The sequence below is a fragment of the Eurosta solidaginis genome, chromosome 1 (genome assembly GCF_040869045.1).
Source record: "Eurosta solidaginis isolate ZX-2024a chromosome 1, ASM4086904v1, whole genome shotgun sequence".
In the NCBI taxonomy this organism is placed as follows: domain Eukaryota; kingdom Metazoa; phylum Arthropoda; class Insecta; order Diptera; family Tephritidae; genus Eurosta; species Eurosta solidaginis.
This window is the reverse complement of record NC_090319.1, coordinates 305,097,925-305,125,244: the sequence shown is the minus strand read 5'-3', so window position 1 is coordinate 305,125,244 and position 27,320 is coordinate 305,097,925. Positions and strand designations below refer to the sequence as shown.

At 34.8% G+C, this 27,320-nt stretch overlaps 1 protein-coding gene across 1 annotated transcript in view; it reads right to left on the bottom strand.

Annotated features, from left to right (window-relative positions):
* Nucleotides 1-27,320, bottom strand: part of LOC137237569 (RNA exonuclease 1 homolog) — a 77,237-nt gene that overhangs the window by 30,414 nt on the left and 19,503 nt on the right. The window contains exons 3-7 of the mRNA XM_067761340.1: nt 8,320-8,503; nt 3,694-3,860; nt 3,490-3,624; nt 1,666-1,768; nt 1,504-1,606 (exon numbers count right to left, since the gene is read on the bottom strand). Coding sequence (XP_067617441.1) covers nt 1,504-1,606; nt 1,666-1,768; nt 3,490-3,624; nt 3,694-3,860; nt 8,320-8,503 — 692 coding nt within the window. The remainder of the gene's footprint in view (nt 1-1,503; nt 1,607-1,665; nt 1,769-3,489; nt 3,625-3,693; nt 3,861-8,319; nt 8,504-27,320) is intronic.

Here is a 27,320-nt window from a genome sequence, read left to right as displayed (position 1 = left end):
TTTTTAGCTGAAGGATCCTATCAAAGATCAGTTGGCAAGGATTCTAGCATGAGTGTAGGTAGAAGCACGGTGTCAACAATTTAGATGCTTCGTGAAGCCCTTCGCAATATCTGGATGTTTCTCCATAAATTCTATCAAAATACTATTTTGCATTGAATTTTTATGCTTTCCCTGTTATGAATGAAAATATATGTTCATTTAAATTTATTTTTATAAAATAAACTTTTATTTATTTACATTTTTAGAAAATATTCAACTGCAAGAGAAAAACAACTATGAAAAAATGAAATCCAACGGCATTTAACTGATTGGTTTGTTTCCGATAGCAAAATCGATATTATCGGATTCTGTGACACCTAAAACCGACACTAATTCCAATTCGAACTACAACCGATAACATTGGATTTGATGACACCAAAGTAATTTTTTTGTCGTTTTTAAATCCGATTCCGACAACAATTGGATTCCATGACAGCCCTGATTATTCTAGTCTACGATCCTTTTAAAATTGTTTTACATCTAAGTTGCCGTGGTCTTTAACCTCGTCGATTTTTACTAGAAATATTTTCTGCTATAGGGAACATTTTTGTACCAAATTTTATTACGATCCGTTAATTTTTCTTCGAGCTATGGCTCCCGAAACATAGAAAATTGCTTAGCCATAAAAGGGGCGGTGCCACGCCCAATTTTCAAAATTTGAATTTTCTCCTATTTATTGTTATAAATCCACTTGGGAAATGAAATAGCATTGATATAAAGCTCTTTTTTGCAAATTTATGACTTATTTTATTCGTCCACGACCCTTTTAAAAATCTTTTATATAAAAGTGGGCGTAGGTCTTAACCAATTTCGTTAATTTTTCTTCAAAGCATTCCTTATAGTAAAGGCAACCTCTCTGCCGAATTTTGTTAGGATAGATTTAACAATGTTTGATTTACGATTAATAATATTTGTAAAATTGATTTTATGACAAGTTGGGGGTGCCACGCCCATTTTAAACAATTCTTATCAAGGTTCTCTATATGAGCCCACATGTCAAATTTCAACATTTTATGTGTATTATTTACTAAATAATCAGGTTTTTTGTGTTTTCCAAAATGTTATATATGTATATAAAAAGTGGGCGCAGTTATCATCCGATTTCGCTTATTTCCAATACCAATCTATTCTGGGTCCAGATAAGCTCATGTACCAAATTTTGTGAAGATATCTCAATATTTACTCAAGTTATCTTGTTAACGGACATACAGACGGACGGACGGACATGGCTCAATCAAGTGTTTTTCGATACTGATGATTTTGCTATAAGGAAGTCTATATCTATCTCGATTCCTTTATACCTGTACAACCAACCGTTATCCAATAAAAGTTAATATACTCTGTGTGCAAAGCACGCTGAGTATAAAAATCTATATCTGATCCTAGTTTAGCATATATATACAAATACTTTAAAAATACAAGGGTCAAAATATACATATATCGTGTTACTTAACATACACTCACATTTTCTTTTGAACACTCCATGTGTTGCTTTGTGCAAGCTTTCCAGCCAATATAACTTCATGAGAAACCATTTTGTTTGTGTGTGCTGGTTTATTACCGGAATCTAACAAAAAATATTACGTGACACTATGGTACGTTGAGTTTATATAAATGAATGCATACCCAATGCTTCCTTTCGCAGTTTATTAATAGTAAGTAAAGCGCTACTTTTATAAATTACTGGCGTATTGCACTTTTTAAATACTGCGAGCTCTTCCGTTTGCGCCTATAATTTGAATAAATAAAAGTTTTAAATAAGTATTCTTAATAGAAACATTCTGTAGTTTCTAGTTTCTGTATTTTCTCTAAATATTTAAAACAATTTTTTTTAAGTTTTCCCAGCGTTTGTCATAGCTATAGGCTCATTCCATTTCAAGACACCCGGTCCGCGCAGGATTTCGATGAAATTTTAATATGTTGTTCTTTGGTCAAAATAATGAAACACGTGTTTTTTCTTTTTGCCTCAAACTTTTTTGTTCGGATTTATCGACAATTGAATTCAATAAAATGCAATTGATATTTTATTCACCTATTTTTTTCAACTGTCAATAACTTTGTCAAAAATTGACCGATTCTGATGTTTTTTTGTTTGAAATGTTCGTTATTATTTTTAATTTTATATACATTTATAAACAATTGCATATAGTTACAAAAAATTATTTTTTTAGTATTTAGTAAAAATTTATGACTTTTTTTTTCAAAAATTAATACTTCAAATAACGGTTATTGTTTTTTGTTTAAACTTTTTCTACATCGAGTGAGCGGTTTATATTTCAACTTGGGTAAATATCCATTAGCCAAAGCTCGATATTTTCGAAATATGAATTTTTGAATATTAAACTTTTTTTCGCCATATATTCATGCAATACATATCAGCATACAAGGCGATCAATGCCAAATGCTTAAAATTAATTAAAATATCACATTTATTATTGAAGACATTCATTTGTTGTTGTTTTTCAGAATTACAGTGATTTTGTAACAAGACATGGCAAAGGCTCTTGTGACGGTATTGGAGGTTTAGTGAAATATTTTGCCATATTCTGAAAAATAATAACAAATGAATGTTTTCAATAATAAATGTGATATTTTAATTAATTTTAAGCATTTGGCATTGATCGCCTTGTATGCTGATATGCATTGCATCAATAAATGGGGGAAACAAATTTTTAATATTCAAAAATCCATATCTCGAGAACAACGAGTTTTGGCTAATAGGCATTTGGCCAAGTTGAAATATGAACTGTTCACTCAATATAGAAAAAGTGTAAACAAAAAATATAAGCAGGATAGCTTAGTGGTTAAGGCAGCTGCAGTTTCATCGTGTGATTCGCGGTTCGAATCTCGGTGAAACCTTTGATAACTTTACGAAATTGCCTGACGTGGCGGTTTTCGAAATAGTACTATCGCAAAATGCCAGTAAATGTTTCTTTCTTTCTTTTCAGTTTCTTTTAGAAAAACATAATAATTGAATATTCAATTATTATAAGCCGGTGTTAAGTTCATGAATTCTTAATAATAAGTATAAATTGAACACACCATTAAAACAAACAACCAAAAAAAAAATTACCTTTTTTGAGAAATTAATTTTTGAAGTCATAAATTTTTACTAAATATTAAACAAAAAATTGTTTTTAAACTATGTATATGCTATTGGTTATAAATTTATATAAAAGTAAAAGTAATAACGAACATTTCAAAGAAAAAATCATAATAATCGGTAAATTTTTGACAAAGTTATTGACAGTTGAAAAAATAGGTGAATAAAATATCAATTGCATTTTATCGATCTCAATTGCCGATAAATCATTTCATTATTTTGACCAAAGAACAACATATTGAAATTTCATCGAAATCAAAAATCATGTCCTGCGCGGACCGGGTGTCTTGGAATGGAATGAGCCTATAATATTATGTACTTTGTATCCATATTTAGTATATATTTACCCGTTCCCATGCATCAGCCATGGTTGGATATATGGCTAAGCAGTGCTTTACCATCATTTCATAATACTGCATACGTATGTTGAAGGAAATTTTTGATGAGTTTGCTTCTAGCACGGGTGGTTTTGCAGGTGTTACCTAAGCAAATATTTATAACATTTACTAACTGTAATAATATAAGTTAATAACAATAAATAATGCAAGTACCGTTTCTTTAACAGCTAAAGCTGTGGTGACTATATGTGCAACCCGTCCCCCTTTTTTGGTTGTTTGTGCCGGTGTAAATGCAGGCTGTTTTTCAGCTTTAAGCTCTTCCACTTTTTTCTTTGCACGTTCCAACGCCAACATATTGGCAACAGGGGCAATAGGGCGTGCTATTACAAATTATAACAAAAAAATTTCAATTGCAAAGTAATGTTTTCACTGACAAATAAGACCCGATTTTCCAGCAGTTGTTGGCCAAGCTAAGCTTAAACTAAGTTTGTTTAAACTATAGTCAGTTAAACTAGAGAGCAGTTTTTCAGTCACAGTTTAAGGCCGCCTTTGGGATATGCTTTCTTGTGCGGCAACATTGGTTTTTTTTATTATCTAGATAGTTTGTAGATACGGCAACAGCTGGATTTTGTTTAGCCAATAAACATGGAAAAAAATTCTCCGGCGAAATATATATCTAGTTCCGGAAGTGATATCCAACATCATTATTTAATTATTTTTAAACCAGATAGTGCTCGAGTTGATATCCAACTTCATTATCGAATCACTACCAACCTTTGAGAAATTTTGTAAAATTAAGAGTTTTCGAGTTGATCTCCAACGTCATTAATATTTTCCAATTATTATCCAACTCTCGAGAGATTTTGAGAAATGTACAGTTCTCAAATGAATATGCAACACATTTCTCCAGTTGATATCCTACATTGCACATGGAGTTGAGGTGGAGTTGAAAAAGAACCTCCACGGTGGTACCACCAAAACCGCCAGCTGTTTATTGGAGAAATGAACACCTGGTTGATAGCAGTAATGAAGCGTAAATAATCAAAAACAAGTAAGGAAGGTTAAGTTCGAGTGTAACCGAACATTACATACTCAGTTGAGAGCTATGGTGACAACATAAGGGAAAATAACCAAGTAGGAAAATGAACCGAGGGAAACCCTGGAATGTGTTTGTATGACATGCGTATCAAATGAAAGGCATTAAAGAGTATTTTATGAGGGAGTGGGCCATAGTTCTATAGGTGGACGCCATTTAGGGATATAGCCATAAAGGTGGATCAGGGTTGACTCTAGAATGCGTTTGAACGATATGGGTATCAAATGAAAGGCGTTAATGAGTATTTTAAAAGGGAGTAATCCTTAGTTCCATAGGTGGAGGCCGTTTCGAGATATCGCCATAAAGGTGGACCAGGGGTGACCCTAGAATTTGTTTGTACAATATGGGTATCAAACGAATGGTGTTAATGAGTATTTTAAAAGGGAGTGGGCCTTAGTTCTATAGGTGGATGCCGTTTCGAAATATCGCCATAAAAGTGGACGAGGGGTGACTCTAGAATGTGTTTGTACGATATGGGTATCAAATTAAAGGTATAAATGAGGGTTTTAAAAGGGAGTGGTGGTTGTTGTATAGGTGGTCGCCTTTTCGAGATATCGCCATAAAGGTGGACCAGGGGTGACTCTAGAATGCGTTTGTACGATATGGGTATCAAATAAAAGGTGTTAATGAGTATTTTAAAAGGGAGTAATCCTTAGTTCCATAGGTGGACGCCGTTTCGAGATATCGCCATAAAGGTGGACCAGGGGTGACCCTAGAATTTGTTTGTACAATATGGGTATCAAAAGAAAGGTGTTAATGAGTATTTTAAAAGGGAGTAATCCTTAGTTCCATAGGTGGACGCCGTTTTGAGATATCGCCATAAAGGTGGACCAGGAGTGACCCTAGAATTTGTTTGTACAATATGGCCATCAAACGAAAGGTGTTAATGAGTATTTTAAAAGGGAGTGGGCCTTAGTTCTATAGGTGGACGCCGTTTCGAAATATCTCCTCAAAGGTGGACCAGGGGTGACTAAAGAATGTGTTTGTACGATATGGGTACCAAATTAAAGGTATTAATGAGGGTTTTAAAAGGGAGTGGTGGTTGTTGTATAGGTGGTCGCATTTTCGAGATATCGCCATAAAGGTGGACCAGGGGTGACACTAGAATTTGTTTGTACAATATGGGTATCAAAAGAAAGGTGTTAATGAGTATTTTAAAAGGGAGTAATCCTTAGTTCCATAGGTGGACGCCGTTTCGAGATATCGCCATAAAGGTGGAGCAGGGGTGACCCTAGAATTTGTTTGTACAATATGGGTATCAAAAGAAAGGTGTTAATGAGTTTTTTAAAAGGGAGTAATCCTTAGTTCCATAGGTGGACGCCGTTTCGAAATATCGCCATAAAGGTGGGCCAGGGGTGACTCTAGAATTCGTTTGTGCAATATGGGTATCAAACGACAGGAGTTAATGAGTATTTTAAAAGGGAGTGGGCCTTCGTTCTATAGGTGGACGCCTTTTCGAGGTATCGCAATAAGGGTGGACCAGGGGTGACCAGGGGTTTGTGCGATATGGGTATCAAATGAAAGGTGTTAATGAGTATTTTTAAAAGGGAGTGGGCCTTCGTTCTATAGGTGTTCGTCTTTTCGAGATATCGCCATAAAGGTGGACCAAGTGTGACTTTAGAATATGTTTGTACGATATGGGTATCAAATGAAAGGTGTTAATGAGTATTTTAAAAGGGCGTGGGGCTTAGTTCTACAGGTGGACGCCTTTTCGAGATATCGCCATAAAGGTGGACCAGGGGTGACTCTAGAATGAGTTTGTACGATATGGGTATCAAATTAAAGGTATTAATGAGAGTTTTAAAAGGGAGTGGTGGTAGTTGTATATGTGTAGGCGTTTTCCAGATATCGACCAAAATGTGGACCAGGGTGACCCAGAACATTATCTGTTGGATACTGCTAATTTATTTATATATGTAATACCTGCCAAGATTTTAAGGGTTTTTTATTTCGCCCTGCAGAACTTTTTCATTTTCTTCTACTTAATATGGTACGTGTCACAACCATTTTATAAAGTTTTTTCTAAAGTTATATTTCGCGTCAATAAAACAATCCAATTACCTTACCATGTTTCATCCCTTTTTTCGTATTTGGTATAGAATTATGGCATTTTTTTCATTTTTCGTAATTTTCGATATCGAAAAAGTGGGCGTGGTCATAGTCGGATTTCGTTCATTTTTCATACCAAGATAAAGTGAGTTCAAGTAAGCACGTGAACTAAGTTCATTAAAGCTATGTCGATTTTTGCTCAAGTTATCGTGTTAACGGCCATGCGGAAGGACAGACGGACGACTGTGTATAAAAACTGGGCGTGGCATCAACCGATTCCGCCCATTTTCACAGAAAACAGTTAACGTCATAAAATCTATGCCCCTGCCAAATTTCAACAGGATTGGTTAATTTTTGTTCGACTTATGGCGTTAAAAGTATCCTAGACAAATTAAATGACAAAGGGCGGAGCCACGCCCATTTTGAAATTTTCTTTTATTTTTGTATTTTATTGCACCACATCATTACTGGAGTTGAATGTTGACATAATTTACTTATATACTGTAAAGATATTAAATTTTTTGTTAAAATTTTTTTTTTTTTTAAAGTGGGCGTGGTCCTTCTCCGATTTCTGCGTACATATAGTAATAGGAGTAACGTTCCTGCCAAATTTCATCATGATATCTTCAACGACTGCGAAATTACAGCTTGAAAAACTTTTAAATTACCTACTTTTAAAAGTGGGCGGTGCCACGCCCGTTGTCCAAAATTTTACTAATTTTCTATTCTGCGTCATAAGTTCAACTCAACTACCAAGTTTCGTCGCTTTATCTGTCTTTTGTAATGAATTATCGCACTTTTTCTGTTTTTCGAAATTTTCGATATCGAAAAAGTGCGCGTGGTTATAGTCCGATATCGTTCATTTTAAATAGCGATCTGAGATGAGTGCTCAGGAACCTACATACCAAATTTCATCAAGATACCTCAAAATTTACTCAAGTTATCGTGTTAACGGACGGACGGACGGACATGGCTCAATCAAATTTTTTTTCGATCCTGATTATTTTGATATATGGAAGTCTATATCTATCTCGATTCCTTTATATATGTACAACCAACCGTTATCCAATCAAACTTAATATACTCTGTGAGCTCTGCTCAACTGAGTATAATAAATTATATATGTGACCCGGTCTATGAAGAGGTGGCTTATGACTAAAAGAAACAGCTGTTAACAGCTGTTTCTCGTAATTTCTTTTTTGAGTCATAAGCCACGTTTCATAGACCGGGTCACATATATTTTATTTTATTTTCGTGAAAATACTGTAGTATGGAATTTTACATTTGAGTCCAGTTAGAGAACCCCAAGTTGTTAATTACATTTTTTCAACTTAAGTAATAGCATTTTTTGCTTTATAAAAAGTTCCCTCTTTTGCTGAGTACGCTATGATTCTCGAGTTGAGCTACTGTTTTGAAACTACTCTTGAGATTTATGAAGTATGCCTAAATATCAACATGAGGTCTAATGGTACGCAAGCCCAAACGCGTATTGGGTATATTCGACGCCATTTCGTACGAACGCAAATAACTGATATGTTAACTAAAGTTTAACCCTAGCAGATCGGCCGCTTAAGCTTAGCTTAAACTTCAGTTAAATTATACTGAAAAACTGCAGAATAAGTTTAAGCGTATTTTAACTGACAAACTGAGTTGAACTTGCACTGAAAAACCAGGCTAAAACACAGAAAACCTACGACGTGATGGTGGCATTAAATAACTTTTTGGTACGAGTGGTGTTAATTGACATTTCTCTTTGGCTTTGCGAAGTGCTTCGGTTGCTTCACGTACTTTCTCTTCAGCTTCACGTACCGTTGCTTCCACCACTGATGCTTGCTCTTCCCTTTTGCGATGCATAGCCGATTGTCTTTCGAAAATAGCCTATAATTTAAAAATGAACTCGTTAGTAAAATTAAATTTAAGTTGTGTTCAAAGCCACGGGATTTCAGATAAATTTGTCTTGAACTCAAATAACTTGGGAACGAATTAAGTTTTTTTGAAGAGAGACGTGGGTATTGGATACGCTCAACGCTTTACGGAGCATTCGATGGTTGATAAGCGCAATACAAAGCTTTATAGCTTCAGAGCTATCGCAACCCAATTGTCAACCTCATCTACGTGATGGGAATACTGTTGCATACATTAATCTATCATACAAATATTTAGCAGGCGAGGCTCTGGCGACCCCAAGTTCCTCATGGAACTAGGGGTTGAGGGTGCGCGATGGCCACGAAGGTTTAATATGGTTATATTAGTCGTTCCCGCGATGGTGGGGTAGTATCTTCAAGGTGCTTGTTACCGGAACGTACCCGATTTGTATCCGGGGAGTGTGTATATCGTTAATACAACAACAGCAACAAAAACAACAACAACGGAATATTCGATACACCTTTCCCACGTTGTTGAAAATAAGGGTATGTATATTAGGGTGGGTCGATTTGTATGAACGAAAGTTAACCGATATCGCGCCATCGATTTTTCGGTAGGATTTGGGCTCAGGAAAAAAATTTCTACTACGCATACCCAAAAAAATAATTTTCGAGCCTGCGAAATTTAATTTTTTTGACTTTTTTTCAACTTTGATTTTTAAGGTTTTTTCATGACCTACTAAAAAAATTTTACAATCAAATGAAAATTTTTTTAGTAGGTCATGAAAAAAACGTTAAAAATCAGCGTCGAAAAAAGTAAAAAAAAAATGAAATTTCGCAGGCTCGAAAATTGTTTTTTTGGGTATGCGTAGTGGAACTTTTTTTCCTGAGCCCAAATCCTATCGAAAAATCGATGGCGCGATATCGGTTAATAAATCGAACCAGTCTAATGTATATGTCGGGCAAGTACATTAAATCTTCGAGAGTGCCTACATCGTGAATACAACAACAGCAGCTTTAAGTGAAACCTCTTAAATCATTTAGAAAGTGCGATTTCACTAATTTTTGCATTCTTTCTTAATTATAAGATGAAAACCTGATTGGTATACAGCGCCATCTATATGTAACTTTTCGTAGATTTGCTCTAAATCTAAGGAAAATATCGCGTACTCTAATATTTCCTTCATTTTGATACCTTAAAAAGGCCTACTTGAAGACCCACAATCTTTTTAAGTAGGACTTAACCTGGCATGAGGGGCTGAAACAAAAAATTGCCTTGCACAACAATAAGTTAGTAGTTAACTGATAATTCTATTTAAGTTGTATAGGAACTATATTAAATGTTTGGGAAAATTTTGAAACAACGTGACATCAGGACAGACAAGGTAACAGCTGTTTCGATTTTACCTTGTATGGTTAGGGAGATTAGAGTATACCCGCGACAGGTATGCCTGTTGTAAGAGGCTACTAAAACACCCAAATGATTTAAAGACTTGTGTAGCACATTCATAGCATGCTCACATACCTGTGGCGAATCATGTTTCTTCAGCAAGCGAGGCTCTGCCGACCCCAAGCTTCTCATATAACTAGGGGATAGAGCGGATGGCCTAGAAGGTTAAATGTAGTCCTATTACATCACTTCCGAGATGACCGGGCTTGTACCTTCACGTACCGGATCTGTGCCCGGCAAAGGACCATCAACATCGATAGCACTCCCCAAAAACCTCGGGGAATGTCTTTATCGTTATAACAACAACAAAGACAATTATACCTTGTAAATATCTTTAAAGCCTTTTCTCCCGGGGATGGGATTTAAAGCCTTTTCTCCCGGGGAATGAAGTTTTTCCTATTTGTTGTTATAAATCCACTTGGGAAATGAAATACCATTGATATAAAGCTCTTTTTTGCAAAGATATAGCTTATTTTATTCGTCCACGACCCTTTTAAAAATATTTTATATAAAAGTGGGCGTGGTCCTTAACCGATTTCGTTAATTTTTCTTCGATGCATTCCTTATAGTAAAGGCAAGCTCTCTGCCGAATTTTGTTACGATAGGTTTAACGATTTTCGATTTATGATTAATAATATTTGTAAAATTGATTTTATCACAAGTGGGCGGTGCCAGGCCCATTTTAAAATTTTTTTTTCAATTTTTATCAAGAGTCTTAATATCAGTCCACACGTCAAATTTCAACATTCTAGGTGTATTATTTACTAAATAATCGGTTTTTTTGTGTTTTCCAAAATGTTATATATATAAAAAGTGGGCGTGGTTGTCATCCGATTTCGCTCATTTTCAATACCAATCTATTCTGGGTCCAGATAAGCTCGTGTACCAAATTTGGAGATATCACAATATTTACTCAAGTTATCGTGTTAACGGACAGACGGACGGACGGACATGGCTCAATCAAATTTTTTTTCGACACTGATGTTTTGATATATGGAAGTCTATATCTATCTTGATTCCTTTATACCTGTACAACTAACCGTTATCCAATCAAAGTTAATATACTCTGTGTGCAAAGCACGCCGAGTATAAAAACATGTTCTGAATCAAACATAAAAAAATTATGTCTACATCTTTTCCAATTTAAGTTCAGAAATTAACAATTCAAGTTCAGAAAATTACAATTCAAGTTCAGAATTTCCAATTCATGTTCAGAAAATTACAATTCAAGTCCAGAAAATTACAATTCTTGAGCAGAATTTCCAATTCAAGTTCAGAAATTCCAATTTAAATTCAGAAAATTACAATTCAAGTTCAGAAAATTGCAATTCAATCAGAAAGTTACATTTCAGAAAATTGCATTTCAAGTTCAGAAAATTACAATTCAAATTCAGAAAATTATAAGTAGGGTGTTATTTTTCAAAAGTAATTCCAATTCATACTACGTAATGTAATATACTCTTTGCGGAAGTGTTGATGCTTCGTTGGCAATGGTAGGTTGGATATACTGTACTCCAAATTTTCTCCAAGGCGTGTACATCCCGAGCTAAGAAATCAAACGGAGGATAACTATTTCCAACAAGTGCAAGGGGACGCTCCGGCCAAATTTCTGAATTTAAATTGGAAATTCTGAACTTGAATTGTAGTTTTCTAAATTAAACTGGAAAAGGTGTATATGGAAGAATAAACGAACACGATTCGTACTTTGACATCGGTTGACGAACAGACAGACACCATAAAAAGGCTATTTATTGATCACGTTCCAGTAAAACTAAATGCTGGAAAGCTGCCAAGGTTACCCCTATTAATAAGCAAAATATCGAGTATCGGCATATAGCCATACTACCTTTTCTTTCAAAGGTTGTTGAACGTTTTTTGCATGGACAGATTATGAGGCATGTTTCGCGAAAATAAGCTCATTACTGACAGTCAGTCCGGCTTCAGGTCAAAGAGACGCTGTACAACGACAGCTGTGATAGAAGACATTCGAGAGCGAGTTGATGATAAATATATATCTCTTCTAACCCTTCTAAAGCCTTTGACTCTGACGACCGCACTTTACTCTGTAAAAAGCTGACCTTTTTTTAACTTTCGAGTCATGCAACTTTACTTATTAAATCGTATCTTAGCTACAGGACTCAGGCGGTAAGTTTAAAAAGTCTAACTTGCTACACGTTTTAAGAAGCATCCCACAAAGCTTTGTTTTGAGCCCTCTTTTATTTGTTCTGTGACTTGCCAAATATTCTTAAGTTTTGTAATGTCCATATTTATGCTGATGATGTGCAATTGTATACATACTGTGACGAATATTATCATCACTAAGCGATACTATCATCACTAAGCCGATACTAAGCAGCCACTCGTATGTACGTAAACAAATCAATCATCATTAACACACATGGATACAAGGCAGCGGAGAGATACTCACAAACGCATGTCATCATCAGCGACGTAGTACTCACATATACACACGCATATAGCTACAGACTACAAATATACATGTATATGGTTGGTAACCAAGCATGAAGTTCACGAAATTACTAGACCTTACACTCTACATATAAGACTACTTCTAGGGAAAGCGTACCAATACCTACGCTCCTTTATTACAGGTCAATCGAAAGGTGGAAATCCGTAGAAGGGGAGTTGATAAGTATCATGATCAAAATGGTGCATGATGATCCAACTAACCGTTACCAGCCTTCCAAACAGCAGGATGGCACAATGCAGTTAAACTGATAAACTGCACCAATAACACGACTTTAGAATGGCTGCAGAGAGTTGTTCCAGACCATCAAAAACAAGAAGACGCAAGGTTGAAGGTGGTGGATAGAGCACTGATCCTCACGAAGGCTAAGGTTTGGGTACCGGCGAAGGACACGTTTATCATGCTGCAGCGGCAGAACTCGAATATACCAACACGGGATTGGAAGACACTTCATGTATCCCGACCCGTGGAATGGGAGGATCTGCTGCACTCACAGCTTGGGAAAATGTCCTGGGGCGTGGGTAGTATTTGTATGCAACAATGCTTAAACCTTCGGGGAACACTGAGTGCAGGCCTTATAGCAATAGCAGTATAGCGTCATCTAATATCGTACAAACGGGTAAAGAGATCTAAGTAAATCCTACAGGCTGACAGATTACTGCAGCGTCTTTCAGGTGAAAATTACAGCCGTGAAGAAAGCAGGAGAAATTTTGGAGGAAGCGTGCTTTAGCTGCAGTGGCGTCAATATATACATTTATAGCCGGGCGGCGATTAAGGCAATAATTTCACACAGTATTTCATTAGAAACTGTTCTGGAATGCAAAGCATTGCAAAAACTTTGCTCAGTCCGGACTATCCATCTGTACTAGGTTCCCGGTAATAAAGGGATAAAAGGTAACGAAAAGGCCTATGAGATGGCAAAGGAGGTTGAAACACTCGCTGAATCGACGATAGACATCCAATTCTGTTTTGGAGGAATCAAAAGGAGACAGGGGACATATGATCCACCAATCAGAAAAGGCGTGGACAGAAGCGCGGAGCTGCAAAATTGCTAAGATCATATGCAAAGCCTACCACGTTCTGTGTTCGTGTCCTGCGCTCGCCAGGTCAAGGCCCCAGCTATTAGGGGTGGCAGAGTTGCCAGATCTCGATCAAATAGGCTAGGTCCTAGAAAACTTGTAGTATTTGTCAAGAGGACGTAGTTATTCTATAACGTATGTAAGTCCTGACACCTGATGGGGGTTCTTCCGTTTGGTCTTCAAACTAATTCTTGTAACACTATGGACACATTCAGTCTATGTGAATCTCTCTATCATGCCATTTGCTTGCGGATGGTAAGGAGATGTATGAATTTTATGAGAACCTAATAGTTTAGTTAATTCCGTAAAAAATGTTCAAGTGAATTGTGAACCTTGATTTACTATAATATTCAAAGGTATACCGAATCGTGGTATATAATTTTGAATAAAAGTTTTTACTATAGTATTTGTTGAAATGTTGAATGGATAAGCTTCAGGCCAACGTGAAAATCTGTCAATAATTGTTAAAATATAACAGTTTTCTTATTGCTGTTTTATTTGGGGCTTTTCGGCCGGTTTATCTCAATAAAATCTACTTTTTTATTTCAATCAACGCGTTTCGACGCATATTCGCGTCTTCATCAGGATTCTGATTTATTTTTTAGAAAATACGAAAAACAAAGTTATTAAATAAAGGCAAATTAATATCATATAAAACTTATTTTACATTTCACTAAACTTACATTATTGACAAAATTAAATTCGTCTAGTTGTTGAGCACATATAAACATATATACACATAACATTAACAAACAGATACATTTTCTAAAAAGTCAAACCGCACAGCACGTCTTTATTCGTCAATCTTTTGCATTGACCGTGATCGTTGTAGCATAAGCGCAGTTTAAGTTGTCGACGTCTTATTTGAAGTTCATCGCTGTATGTATTTGTTGCTGTATGAGCAACACTTCTAATGTCATCCTTCTTCTGGATCTGTTCTCCACGTCTAATACTTTTGTTAAATCAAAATTGACTGTGTGTTTACTTTCCGTCAGCTGTTGTGATAGTGCCGTGGAGCTTTTGTTGTTTTTAGCATCTTGCTTATGCTCGTATATTCTCGTTCCTAACGATCTTTTCGTTGTTCTAATGTTCACTTTATTGGATTTTGTCTCCCACTTTTCCATTGCACTTTATTTCATATACTACATTATGTAGTTGTTCCTTATGAATTTTGCCTTTTTTCTTGTATAAATGTTTTGGATTGTGTGATGTGGTTTGTGTGCATATCCAATATTGGTATTTTTTATTATCTTCCTCAAAGTGTTGTTGTCCGTTAGCTTTGGTATATATGTAAGTCCGATGTATATTTTCTTATTGTTTTCGTTTACTTGACCATGATCAATTTTAAGTTTAGTTTTGTTTCTTGCTGTTGTTGTTAGTGCGTCAATTACATTATTAGGGTACCTATTTTTTCTTAGTATGTTTTTTATTTTCACCTCGTTGTCTTTCATGAACTCCTGATCACTCAGGGAGTAAACTTTATTTAAAAAGTTAATAGCCGTGTTCCTTTTTTGAGTCCATGGGTGATTTGATTGAAAATGTATCATTCTTGATGATGCTACGGCTTTTTTGTACCAGTTGGTTTTTATATTGTTATCTGGGGAATTGTGAGTCTCCATATTTAAAAAAGCTAATTTCCTGGACTTTTCTGTTACGAGGGTGAATTGAATTTTCGTATGTTGTCCATTGAATGTATTTAGAATTTCTTCCACGTCTTTAATCTTAACTATAGCGAACCTATCATCTACATATTTGGTTATGTATTTGATATGTACGTCTTTGAATCTCAGTTCCGTGAGGCTGTTGTCTATAATTTTATTTAAAACTATGTCAGCTATAGTCGGTGACAAACGATTGCCCATCGGCATGCCATAAATTTGTTGGTAGTACGTTTCATCGTATAAAAAGTAATTATTTTCTCTCAAACAGATCGCTAAAATTTTAAGAAACTGGGTTTTGGGTATTTTGGTCTGTGGCCACTTCTTCATTATTGTGATAATTGGCAGGTGTATCGGTAGGTTGGTAAAAAGAGATACAACGTCTAGGGATATAAGGATTTCATCGTCATCAATGACTGTATTCCTTAGGTGGTCTTTTAGTTGCAGAGAATTGTTTATGTTGTATTCTTCGGATATAATATTTTTTAGGATCTTTCCTATGCATTTTGATAACTTCGAGCAGGGTACATTTAACGACGAGGATATCGGTCGAAGTGGAGTGTGCTCTTTATGCACTTTTGGTAACCCGTATAGTCTTGGTGCTCTACCGGCTGGACATGTCAAATATTGCTTTTCCTTCTGATTTATGTTTTGAGCTTGGTAGATGCCATTCACAATTTTGTTGTTCTTTCTTAATAGGGTTTGTGTGGGATCAGTCTTAATAGTTTTGTATGTGGTTTTGTCGCTCAGTAAGTCTTTCATTTTTCCCTGGTAGTCAGATCTGTACATCATGACTGTCCTATTACCTTTGTCTGCATTTGTAATTATGATAGATTCTTGGTGCCGCTTTATGAATTGCTTGGTTTTTTCGTGTATTTTAAGTATGAATTTTTCTTTGGGGCTGTTTTTTGGTTTGTTTTTATACGTATTTACCCTCGTTGCGAATTTGCATCTGACCATGTCTTTTGCTTTGTCATTTTCTGTTGTTTGTATACCTTGTTCGATGTCTGCTATGAGGTGTATGGGGGAAAAACTTTTTCCAGAAATTGGGAGAGTGAATTTACAATTAACAATTTTGTTGTTCTTTCTTAATACGTATTTACCCTCGTTGCGAATTTGCATCTGACCATGTCTTTTTCTTTGTCATTTTCTATTGTTTGTATACCTTGTTCGATGTCTGCTATGAGGAGTATGGGGGAAAAACTTTTTCCAGAAATTGGGAGAGCGAATTTATTTCAGGAAAGATCCTAAAAAATATTATATCCGAAGAATACAACATAGACAAGTAAGGAAGGCTAAGTTCGGGTGTAACCGAACATTACATACTCAGCTGAGAGCTTTGGAGACAAAATAAGGGAAAATCACCATTTAGCAAAATGAACTTAGGGTAACCCTGGAATGTGTTTGTATGACATGTGTATCAAACGAAAGGTGTTAATGATTATTTAAAACGTAGTGGGCCTTAGTTCTATAGGTGGACGCCTTTTCGAGATATCGCAATAAGGGTGGACCAGGGGTGACTCTAGAATGTGTTTGTACGATATGGGTATCAAATTAAAAGTATTAATGAGGGTTTTAAAAGGGAGTAGCCCTTAGTTGTATATGTGAAGGCGTTTTCGAGATATCGACCAAAATGTGGACCAGGGTGACCCATAACATCTTCTGTCGGGTACCGCTAAGTTATTTATATATGTCATACCACGAACAGTATTCCTGCCAAGATTCCAAGGGCTTTTGATTTCGCCCTGCAGAACTTTTTCATTTTCTTCTACTTAATATGGTAGGTGTCACACCCATTTTACAAAGTTTTTTCTAAAGTTATATTTTGCGTCAATAAACCAATACAAAATTATGGCATTTTTTTCATTTTTCGTAATTTTCGATATCGGAAAAGTGGGCGTGGTCATAGGCGGATTTCGGCCATATTTTATAACAAGATAAAGTGACTTCAGATAAGTACGTGAACTAAGTTTAGTTAAGATATATATGGTTTTTTGCGCAAGTTATCGTGTTAACGGCCGAGCGGAAGGACAGAAGGTCGACTGTGTATAAAAACTGGGCGTGGCTTCAACCGATTTCGCCCATTTTCACAGAAAACAGTTATCGTCATAGGATCTATGTCCCTACCAAATTTCACAAGGATTGGTAAATTTTTGTTCGACTTATGGCATTAAAAGTATTCTAGACGAATTAAATGAAAAAGGGCGGAGTTACGCCCATTTTGAAATTTTCTTTTATATTTGTATTCCGTTGCACCATATCATTACTGGAGTCGAATGTTGACATAATTTACTTTTATACTGTGAAGATATTAAAGTTTTTGTTAAAATTTGACTTTAAAAAAAATTTTTTTTGTTTAAAGTGGGCGTGTTCGTCATCCGATTTTTATTTAGCACACATATAGAAATAGGAGTAACGTGCCTACCAAATTTCATCATGATATCTTCAACGACTGCCAAATTACAGCTTGCAAAACTTTTAAATTACCTTCTTTTAAAAGTGGGCGGTGCCACGCCCATTGTCCAAAATTTTTCTAATTTTCTATTTTGCGTCAAAAGGTCAACGCACTTACCAAGTTTCATCGCCTTATCCGTCTTTGTTAATGAATTATCGCACTTTTTCGGTTTTTCGAAATTTTCGATATCGAAAAAGTGGTCTTGGTTGTAGTCCGATTTCGTTAATTTTAAATAGCTATCTGAGATGAGCGCCCAGGAACCTACATACCAAATTTTATCAAGATATCTCAAAATTTACTCAAGTTATCGTGTTTACAGACGGACGGACGTACGGACGGACATGGCTAAATGAATTTCTTTTTTCACTCAGATCATTTTGGTATATAGAAGTCTATATCTATCTCGATTAGTTTATGCCGTTACGGATTACCGTTATGCGAACAAAGTTAATATACCCTGTGAGCTCTGCTCAGCTGAGCCCCAAAGAAAAATTCATACTTAAAATATACAAAAAAACCAAGCAATTCATAAAGCGGCACCAAGAATCTATCATAATTACAAATGCAGACAAAAGACAGTCATGATTTACAGATCTGACTATAGGGGAAAAATGAAAGACCTAATGAGCGACAAAACCACATACAAAACTATTAAAACTGATCCCACACAAACCCTATTAAGAAAGAACAACAAAATTGTGAATGGCCTCTACCAAGCTCAAAACATAAATCAGAAGGAAAAGCAATATTTGACATGTCCTATACGGGTTACCAAAAGTGCATAAAGAGCACACTCCACTTCGACCGATATCCTCGTCGTTAAATGTACCCTGCTCGAAGTTATCAAAATGCACAATTTTATTATATCCGAAGAATACAACATAAACAATTCTCTGCAACTAAAAGAACACCTAAGGAATACAGTCATTGATGACGATGAAATCCTTATATCCCTAGACGTTGTATCTCTTTTTACCAACCTACCGATACACCTGGCAAATATCACAATAATGAAGAAGTGGCCAATTCTCCAAACACAAACCAAAATACCCAAAACCCAGTTTCTTAAAATTTTAGAGTTCTGTTTGAGAGAAAATAATTACTTTTTATACGATGAAACAAATTTATGGCATGCCGATGGGCAATCCCTTGTCACCGACTATAGCTGACATAGTTTTAGATACAATTATAGACGACAGCCTCACGGAACTGAGATCCAAAGACGTACATATCAAATACATAACCAAATATGCAGATGATAGGTTCGCTATAGTTAAGATTAAAGACGTGGAAGAAATTCTAAATACATTCCATGGACAACATACGAAAATTCAATTCACCCTCGAAACAGAAAAGTCCAGGAAATTAGCTTTTTAGATATGGAGAGTCACAATTCCCCAGATAACAATATAAAAACCAACTGGTACAAAAAAGCCGTAGCATCATCAAGAATGATACATTTTCAATCAAATCACCCATGGACTCAAAAAAGGAACACGGCTATTAACTTTTTAAATAAAGTTTACTCCCTGAGTGATCAGGAGTTCATGAAAGACAACGAGGTGAAAATAAAAAACATACTAATGATAATGCTCAAGTAAACGAAAACAATAAGAAAATATACATCGGACTTACATATACATATACCAAAGCTAATGGACAACAACACTTTGAGGAAGATAATAAAAAATACCAATATTGGATATGCATGCAAACCACATCACACAATACATTTATACAAAACATTATTTTTAGAACAAAAGGCAAAATTCATAAGGAACAACTACATAATGTAGTATATGAAATAAAGTGCAATGGAAAAGAGGGAGAAAAATGCAATAAAGTGTACATTGGAACAACGAAAAGATCGTTAGGAACGAGAATATACGAGCATAAGCAAGATGCTAAAAACAACAAAAGCTCCACGGCACTATCACAACACTTGACGGAAAGTAAACACACAGCCAATTTTGATGAAACAAAAGTATTAGACGTGGAGAACAGAACCAGAAGAAGGATGACATTAGAAGGGTTGCGCATACAGCAACAAATACATACAGCGATGAACTTCAAAGAAGACGTCGACAACATAAACTGAGCTTATGCTACAACGATCACGGTCAGTGCAAAAGATTGACGAATAAAGACGTGCTGTGCGGTTTGACTTTTTAGAAAATGTATCTGTTTGTTAATGTTATGTGTATATATGTTTATATGTGCTCAACAACTAGACGAATTTAATTTTGTCAATAATGTAAGTTTTGTGAAATGTAAAATCAGTTGTATATGTAACATATTAATTTGCCTGTATTTAATAACTTTGTTTTTCGTATTTTCTAAAAAATAAATTTGAATCCTGATGAAGACGCGAATATGCGTCGAAACGCGTTGATTGAAATAAAAAAGTAGATTTTATTGAGATAAACCGGCCGAAAAGCTCCAAATAAAACAACAAAAAGTTTAACTAAAATACTTGGCCCTACAAAATTATTTATAACAGTTTTCATTTGAAACTGGAAGAGGTCCAACAATATCCACATGAATATATTCAAAACGACTTGATGGTATTTGAATTTTTTGAATAGGAGATTTAGTAGGTCTTGAAATTTAGGATTTTTGACAATTGATACAATATGAAGTCAAAGCATTAAATTCTTTACGCATGTTAGGCCAATAATATTTATTTGAGATAATGAGTGAATTTTGTCAAATATAATTCTTCTCATAGAATGTGGAACATAAGGTCGAAAAGGTTGTAGGGAAACATCACACTTTATATTTAAATTAATAACTGGAATATGAATTTCTTTTAAATTATTTTTAGAATTTTCATCAGAAATGGTTTTTTGTAAAAATGTATCAGTTTGTTGTTCTTTATATAAAGTTTTTAATTTATATCTTGAGTTGAAATTGTATTTACTTCTGGAATACGGGAAAGTGTGTCGGCAACTATGTTGTCTTTTCCACGTATATATTGAATATCATTTGTAAATTGAGCAATATATTCAAGATGACGTAGTTGACGAGGAGATCTATCTACTTTAGAATTTAGAACATGAGTTAAAGGTTTATGATCCGTATAAATTGTAAAAGTTCTACCTTCAAGAAAATGTTTAATATGTTTAATTGAATTACAAATTGCCAAAAGTTCACGATCAAATGTTGAATATTTAGATTCTGTTGTAGTTAATTTTCTTGAAAAATAAGCTAAGGGTTCTAGTATATTATTGCTAGTTTGTTGAAGAACTGCTCCAATAGCAACATTTGATGCATCTACTGCTAAAGATAAGGTACCATTTTTGTCGAAATGTGTAAGTAAAGTATTTTTAGCAATAAGTCTTTTAACATTTTCGAAAGCTGTTGTGGTGTCATTTGTCCAATTTAATTTGAGTTTCTTTTTAATTGCATGTGTTAACATTTCATGCAGAGGACTAAGTTCTGTTGCTAACATTTTAATATATCTGTGATAGTAATTTACCATACCTAAACATTTTTGTAACTTATTTATAGAAATCGGTTTTTCAAAATTTGTTATGATTTCAATTCGATCTAAAGATGGTTTAATACATTCGCCTGAAATTTCGTTACTTAAGAAATTTAATTTATTTATACCGAGAGTACATTTTGAAGGTTTGATATTTAAATTATATTATTCAATTCTTTTGAAAACTGATTTTAAACGATTTATATGTTGATCTTCATTATCACTGGCACCTTTTGTTTCTATCCTGTGAACCGTATGGTATTTAACTTTTTTAGTATAATCTGGTTCACAGGTAATAGATGGAAATTCATTAAGTAATTTTGAAAACTCATTTCGACAATAGGAATTTTGAGTGAGAAAATATCAGAAAATCCAGAAGATCCAGCAACTTTAATTTTTGTAGTAGAATCCATTATTTCTTTATTTTTTATTTTGACAATAATACCGAATTTTTCTAAAATGTTTGCTCCTAAAATGGGTGTATCTATGTTTGCAATAATGAATGGAAATTCAAAGTCTCTTCTTAAACCTAAATCAATTTTAAGTAGTTTTGTGCCGAAAGTTGCAATTGAAGAACCATTTGCTGCAGTCAAAGCAAGATCCGAATTTCTTTTATAAATTTTAATTTTAGAAAAAGGAATAACTGATACAACTGCTGCGGTGTCGATAAGAAAATTAAGTTTATTGAATTTATCAAATATGAATAGGCGACGGGTAGGTTTAGTAACAGTTCCATTATCCGTCACTGTCATAATGGATTGTTTCAGTTTAAATTTTGTTCAAAATTTGAATTATGATTTTGAATAAAATTACAGGGGGGTATACATTTAAAGCGTTATTCTTAAATTTTTTGTGATACCAACAAATATTTTGTGAATTAAAATTTCTGGATCTTGGAAAATTGCGAGATTTAGGTCTATTTCTTTCTTTAGATCTAGAACGAATTTGTAATTGATTAATATCATTAGAAATTTTATTTAAATTTTGATAAATAGCCGTAGTTCATTCAGTTAAATTTTTAACGCATTGTTCTAAAATATTATTATTTATACTCGAAACTGCAGGAGATTTGGAAGAATGAGGTTTGTTGATTAAATCTAAAAGTTTGTCAGCCAAAAAAATTACTTCATCGTTATTTTGATTGTTACTAGAAGTTGAATGGATTTGTATTTCTTGTGGCAATTTACGAATCCACAATTTAAAGAGTAATTCTTGGCTAACAATGGAGTCAGAACCTATAAGTGATTTCATAAATCTAAAAAATTCAGATGGTGAACGATCACCAAGTTCAGTTTTTAAAAATAATTCTTCTAATCTTTTTTCTTCACTAAGTGAAAATCTTTCGCATAAAATCTTTTTAATTGTATTATATTTATTGAAAAGAGGAGGAGGGTTAATAATGTCAAAAATTTTAGAAATAGTATCTCGTTGAATGGTAACTAGAACATTTTGAAATTTTTAATTATCATCAGTGATATTATTAATTTCAAATTGTCCTTCAACAAGTAAAAACCAGGCATCAGGACAATCTTGCCAAAACTGGGGTAATTTAATCGATTTAATAGAATAAATATTTTTAAAGTTATCTTCATGTGTTATGTTTGAAATAAGGTTTTGTGTATGAATGTTTGAATTATGTGGTAAATTTTGATTCGTGTTTGTATTTGGTATTGTAATTGAATTTTGTGTTGCCTCTTGATTCATTGAGCTGTTTGTATTATTATTGTTTTGATTTTCAGAATGCGTGAATGTACGAGTGCGTATGGGTGAACGGGAAAGCATGTAAATATATTTGAAAGATATCAATTTATTTTAAAATATTTGGAAAACTAGAAAATATTTTAAAATTTGTTTGGAAAGGGAGTTAATATGAATATAAAAATAATTAAAATATAAAAATTATTTTAAAATAAATTTTAAAACTTAAAAAGATTTAAAATTGTAAAAAAAAATAAAAAAATTTTAATTCAATATTAAAATAAAAATTGTATTTAGAAAAAGTTGTAATTATTTAAAATTAATATTTATAACTTTATTACTATTGAAGAGTTAATTGATGAATAAAATTGCTTTATGTTGCAATGGTGTTCTAATTAGTGAAGAGGACGTTAAAGGTTACGAATGATTTCAACAAATGGCATACAATATTACGATGTTGTTTGACGAAAGGTTGACGCAGTGTATATTTAATGATAGGCATTTAATGAATTTATGTAGGTGAGCTGATAAGATAATTACTGTGGCTTGTAGCACCTGGTATTACGCTTTTGTAGAAATTTATTGTTTTAATTTCTGAATAAAAATATATTTTGTTATAATTTTTCAAGGTTCGATTCGAGCTCAAGGCCAGAACAATAATTTTTTTCTAATGATAATTATTGTTATTTTTTAAATTTCTCTAAATTTGAAAAATTGTATTTTGTTTTTGGAATAGTAAGTAGAAAATTTTTCAGACAACCTGCCATAGCTGCGCAGATAGATCCATTTCGAAGGGTGCTAAGCCTTCATCATCAGTACGCTTTAGGCATGCTGCGCTAACCATTTAGCTATATAGCGGTGGTTTGTTTGACTGGCAAATTTGCTACTTCTATTCCTTTTTACCAACTATATTTATTCAGTGTTGCGCCATCTGGTGCAAATCACTGATAATGCTTAATTTTTGTTTATTACTTTGTCAATTACTTTGTTTGACATTCACAAGTGCTCATGGTTTATTAACAATTGTTTTTGTTTATATCGGCCTATTGATAAATGATTCTGGTTCGATTCGAGCTCAAGGCCAGAACAATAATTTTTTTCTAATGATAATTATTGTTATTTTTTAATTTTTAATTTTTCTAAATTTGAAAAATTGTATTTTTTTTTGGAATAGTAAGTAGAAAATGTTTCAGACAACCTGCCATAGCTGCGCAGATAGATCCATTTCGAAGGGTGCTAAGCCTTCCTCATCAGTACGCTTTAGGCATGCTGCGCTAACCATTTAGCTATACAGCGGTGGTTTGTTTGACTGGCAAATTTGCTACTTCTATTCCTTTTTACCAACTATATTTATTCAGTGTTGCGCCATCTGGTGCAAATCACTGATAATGCTGGATTTTTGTTTATTGTCAATTACTTTGTTTGACATTCCCAAGTGCTCATGGTTTATTAACAATTGTTTTTGTTTTTATCGGCCTATTGATAAATGATTCAGGTTCGATTCGAGCTCAAGGCCAGAACAATAATTTTTTTCTAATGATAATTATTGTTATTTTTTAATTTTTAATTTTTCTAAATTTGAAAAATTGTATTTTTTTTTTTGGAATAGTAAGTAGAAAATTTTTCAGACAACCTGCCATAGCTGCGCAGATAGATCCATTTCGAAGGGTGCTAAGCCTTCATCATCAGTACGCTTTAGGCATGCTGCGCTAACCATTTAGCTAGACAGCGGTGGTTCTTTTGACTGGCAAATTTGCTACTTCTATTCCTTTTTACCAACTATATTTATTCAGTGTTGCGCCATCTGGTGCAAATCACTGATAATGCTGGATTTTTGTTTATTGTCAATTACTTTGTTTGATATTCCCAAGTGCTCATGGTTTATTAACAATTGTTTTTGTTTTTATCGGCCTATTGATAAATGATTCAAGGTTCGATTCGAGCTCAAGGCCAGAACAATAATTTTTTTCTAAGCTTTCTTGCCAGTCAAACAAATCACCGCTGCATAGCTAAATGGTTAGCGCAGCATACCTAAAGCGTACTGATGATGAAGGCTTAGCACCCTTCGAAATGGATCTATCTGCGCAGCTATGGCAGGTTGTCTGAAAAATTTTCTACTTACTATTCTAAAAACAAAATACAATTTTTCAATTTTAGAAAAATTAAAAAATAACAATAATTATCATTAGAAAAAAATTATTGTTCTGGCCTTGAGCTAGAATCGAACCTTGAATCATTTATCAATAGGCCGATAAAAACAAAAACAATTGTTAATAAACCATGAGCACTTGGGAATGTCAAACAAAGTAATTGACAATAAACAAAAATCCAGCATTATCAGTGATTTGCACCAGATGGCGCAACACTGAATAAATATAGTTGGTAAAAAGGAATAGAAGTAGCAAATTTGCCAGTCAAACAAACCAACGCTGTATAGCTAAATGGTTAGCGCAACATGCCTAAAGCGTACTGATGATGAAGGCTTAGCACCCTTCGAAATGGATCTATCTGCGCAGCTATGGCAGGTTGTCTGAAAAATTTTCTACTTACTATTCCAAAAACAAAATACAATTTTTCAAATTTAGAAAAATTAAAAAATTACAATAATTATCATTAGAAAAAAATTATTGTTCTAGCCTTGAGCTCGAATCGAACCTTGAATCATTTATCAATAGGCCGATAAAAACAAAAACAATTGTTAATAAACCATGAGCACTTGGGAATGTCAAACAAAGTAATCTAATATATATTACAAATGGGAAAGTTTGGATGTTTGGATGTTTGTCCAGACGTTTGTCTTTGTGACTGAATCACTCAAGAACGGCTGGACCGATTTGGATGAAATTTTGCACACATATAGCCAATAGTCTAGAAGGATCTACTAGCTATATATTTTTCAAAAGGGGCGTGGTCCCCGCCCCCTAGGAACAGTTATAATTTAATTATTATATTTTTTCGTCTTTGCGACTGAATCACGCCAGAATGGCTACACGGATTTTGATGAAATTTGGGACACAGACAATAGTCTACTAGCGAAATTTTTTTCGAACATGGAAAGAGGGGTGGGGGTCCCACGACCCCTTCGAGCAATTACTTTTTAATAATTTTTACACATTATAACTTTACGTATATTGGCTTTCACCAATATCACAGACTCAAGGGGTCAAATAAGTCGAGGGCTTACAAAGTAAGCAGTGACACCCTCCGCCCCCCCCCCCCTCCCTTTATCTCCCCCTCTGGTGTAAAATCTATAAATTGTTATAACTCAATATAAATTTTCTCCTAAATCAATAGCTTTTGGTATCTGGCACATACAGATCGAGATCTAGACAATTTTAGAGGAACGATCAGTGGTCCTCTCCTTCTACTCCCGCCATCCGCCCTCCTTCAATTGTTTTTATTAGCACGCTTTTATTAGCTTTACCTGTATGTTTCTATGTAACTTTTCATTCGCTCCAATGCGCCTGCTGCCTTATTAACATGGTTTTATAATTAGCTTCACCTTATTTGTAATCCCGTAAGGGTCATATCGAGACCCTTCCGGGATCATTTCTGGATGGTTTTCGGGACCGGCCCGGGATCCCGCCGGGGTAATTTCGGGACTTTTTTGGGACTATTTCGGGATAATTTTGGGACCCTTCCGGGATCATTTCTATATAGTTTTCGGGATCCCGTCGGCGTAATTTCGGAACTTTTTCGGGACTATTCCGGAATCATTTCGGGACTATTTCGCGATCATTTGGGGACCCTTCCGGCATCATTTCTGTATGGTTTTCGGGATCCGTCCGGGATCTCGTCGGGGTAATTTGGGGACTTTTTCGGGATCATTTGCGTACCTTCGAGAGATAAATTATTGATGGTTTCCGGGATCATTACGGGACTTTTTCGGGATTATTTGGGGGCTCTTCCGGCATCATTTCTGGATGGTTTTCGGGATCCGTCCGGGATCCCGTCGGGGTAATTTCGGGACTTTTTCGCGACTAATACGAGATCATTTCGGAACCCTTTCGGCATCATTTCTGGATGGTTTTCGGGATCCGTCCGGGATCAAGTCGGGGTCATTTCGGGACTTTTTCGCGACTAATACGGGATCATTTGGGAACCCTTTCGGCATCATTTCTGGATGGTTTTTGGGATTCGTTCGGGATCCCATCAGGGTAATTTCGGGACTATTAGGGGATCATCTGGGGACCTTTCCGGCATCATTTCTGGATAATTTTCGGGATCCGTCCGGGATGCAGACGAGGTTATTTCGGAACTATTTCGGGATCATTTGGGATACCTACCGGCATCATTTCTGGATGGTTTTTGGGATTCGTCCAGGATCCCGTCGGGGTCATTTCGGGACTTTTTCTCGACTAATACGGGATCCTTTGCGGACGCTTTCGGCATCATTTCTGGATAGTTGTCGGGATCCGTTCGGGATCCTCTTACGGTCATTTCGGGACTATTAGGGGATCATTTGAGTACCTTTCCGGTATCATTTCTGGATAGTTTTCGGAATCCTTTCGGGATCCC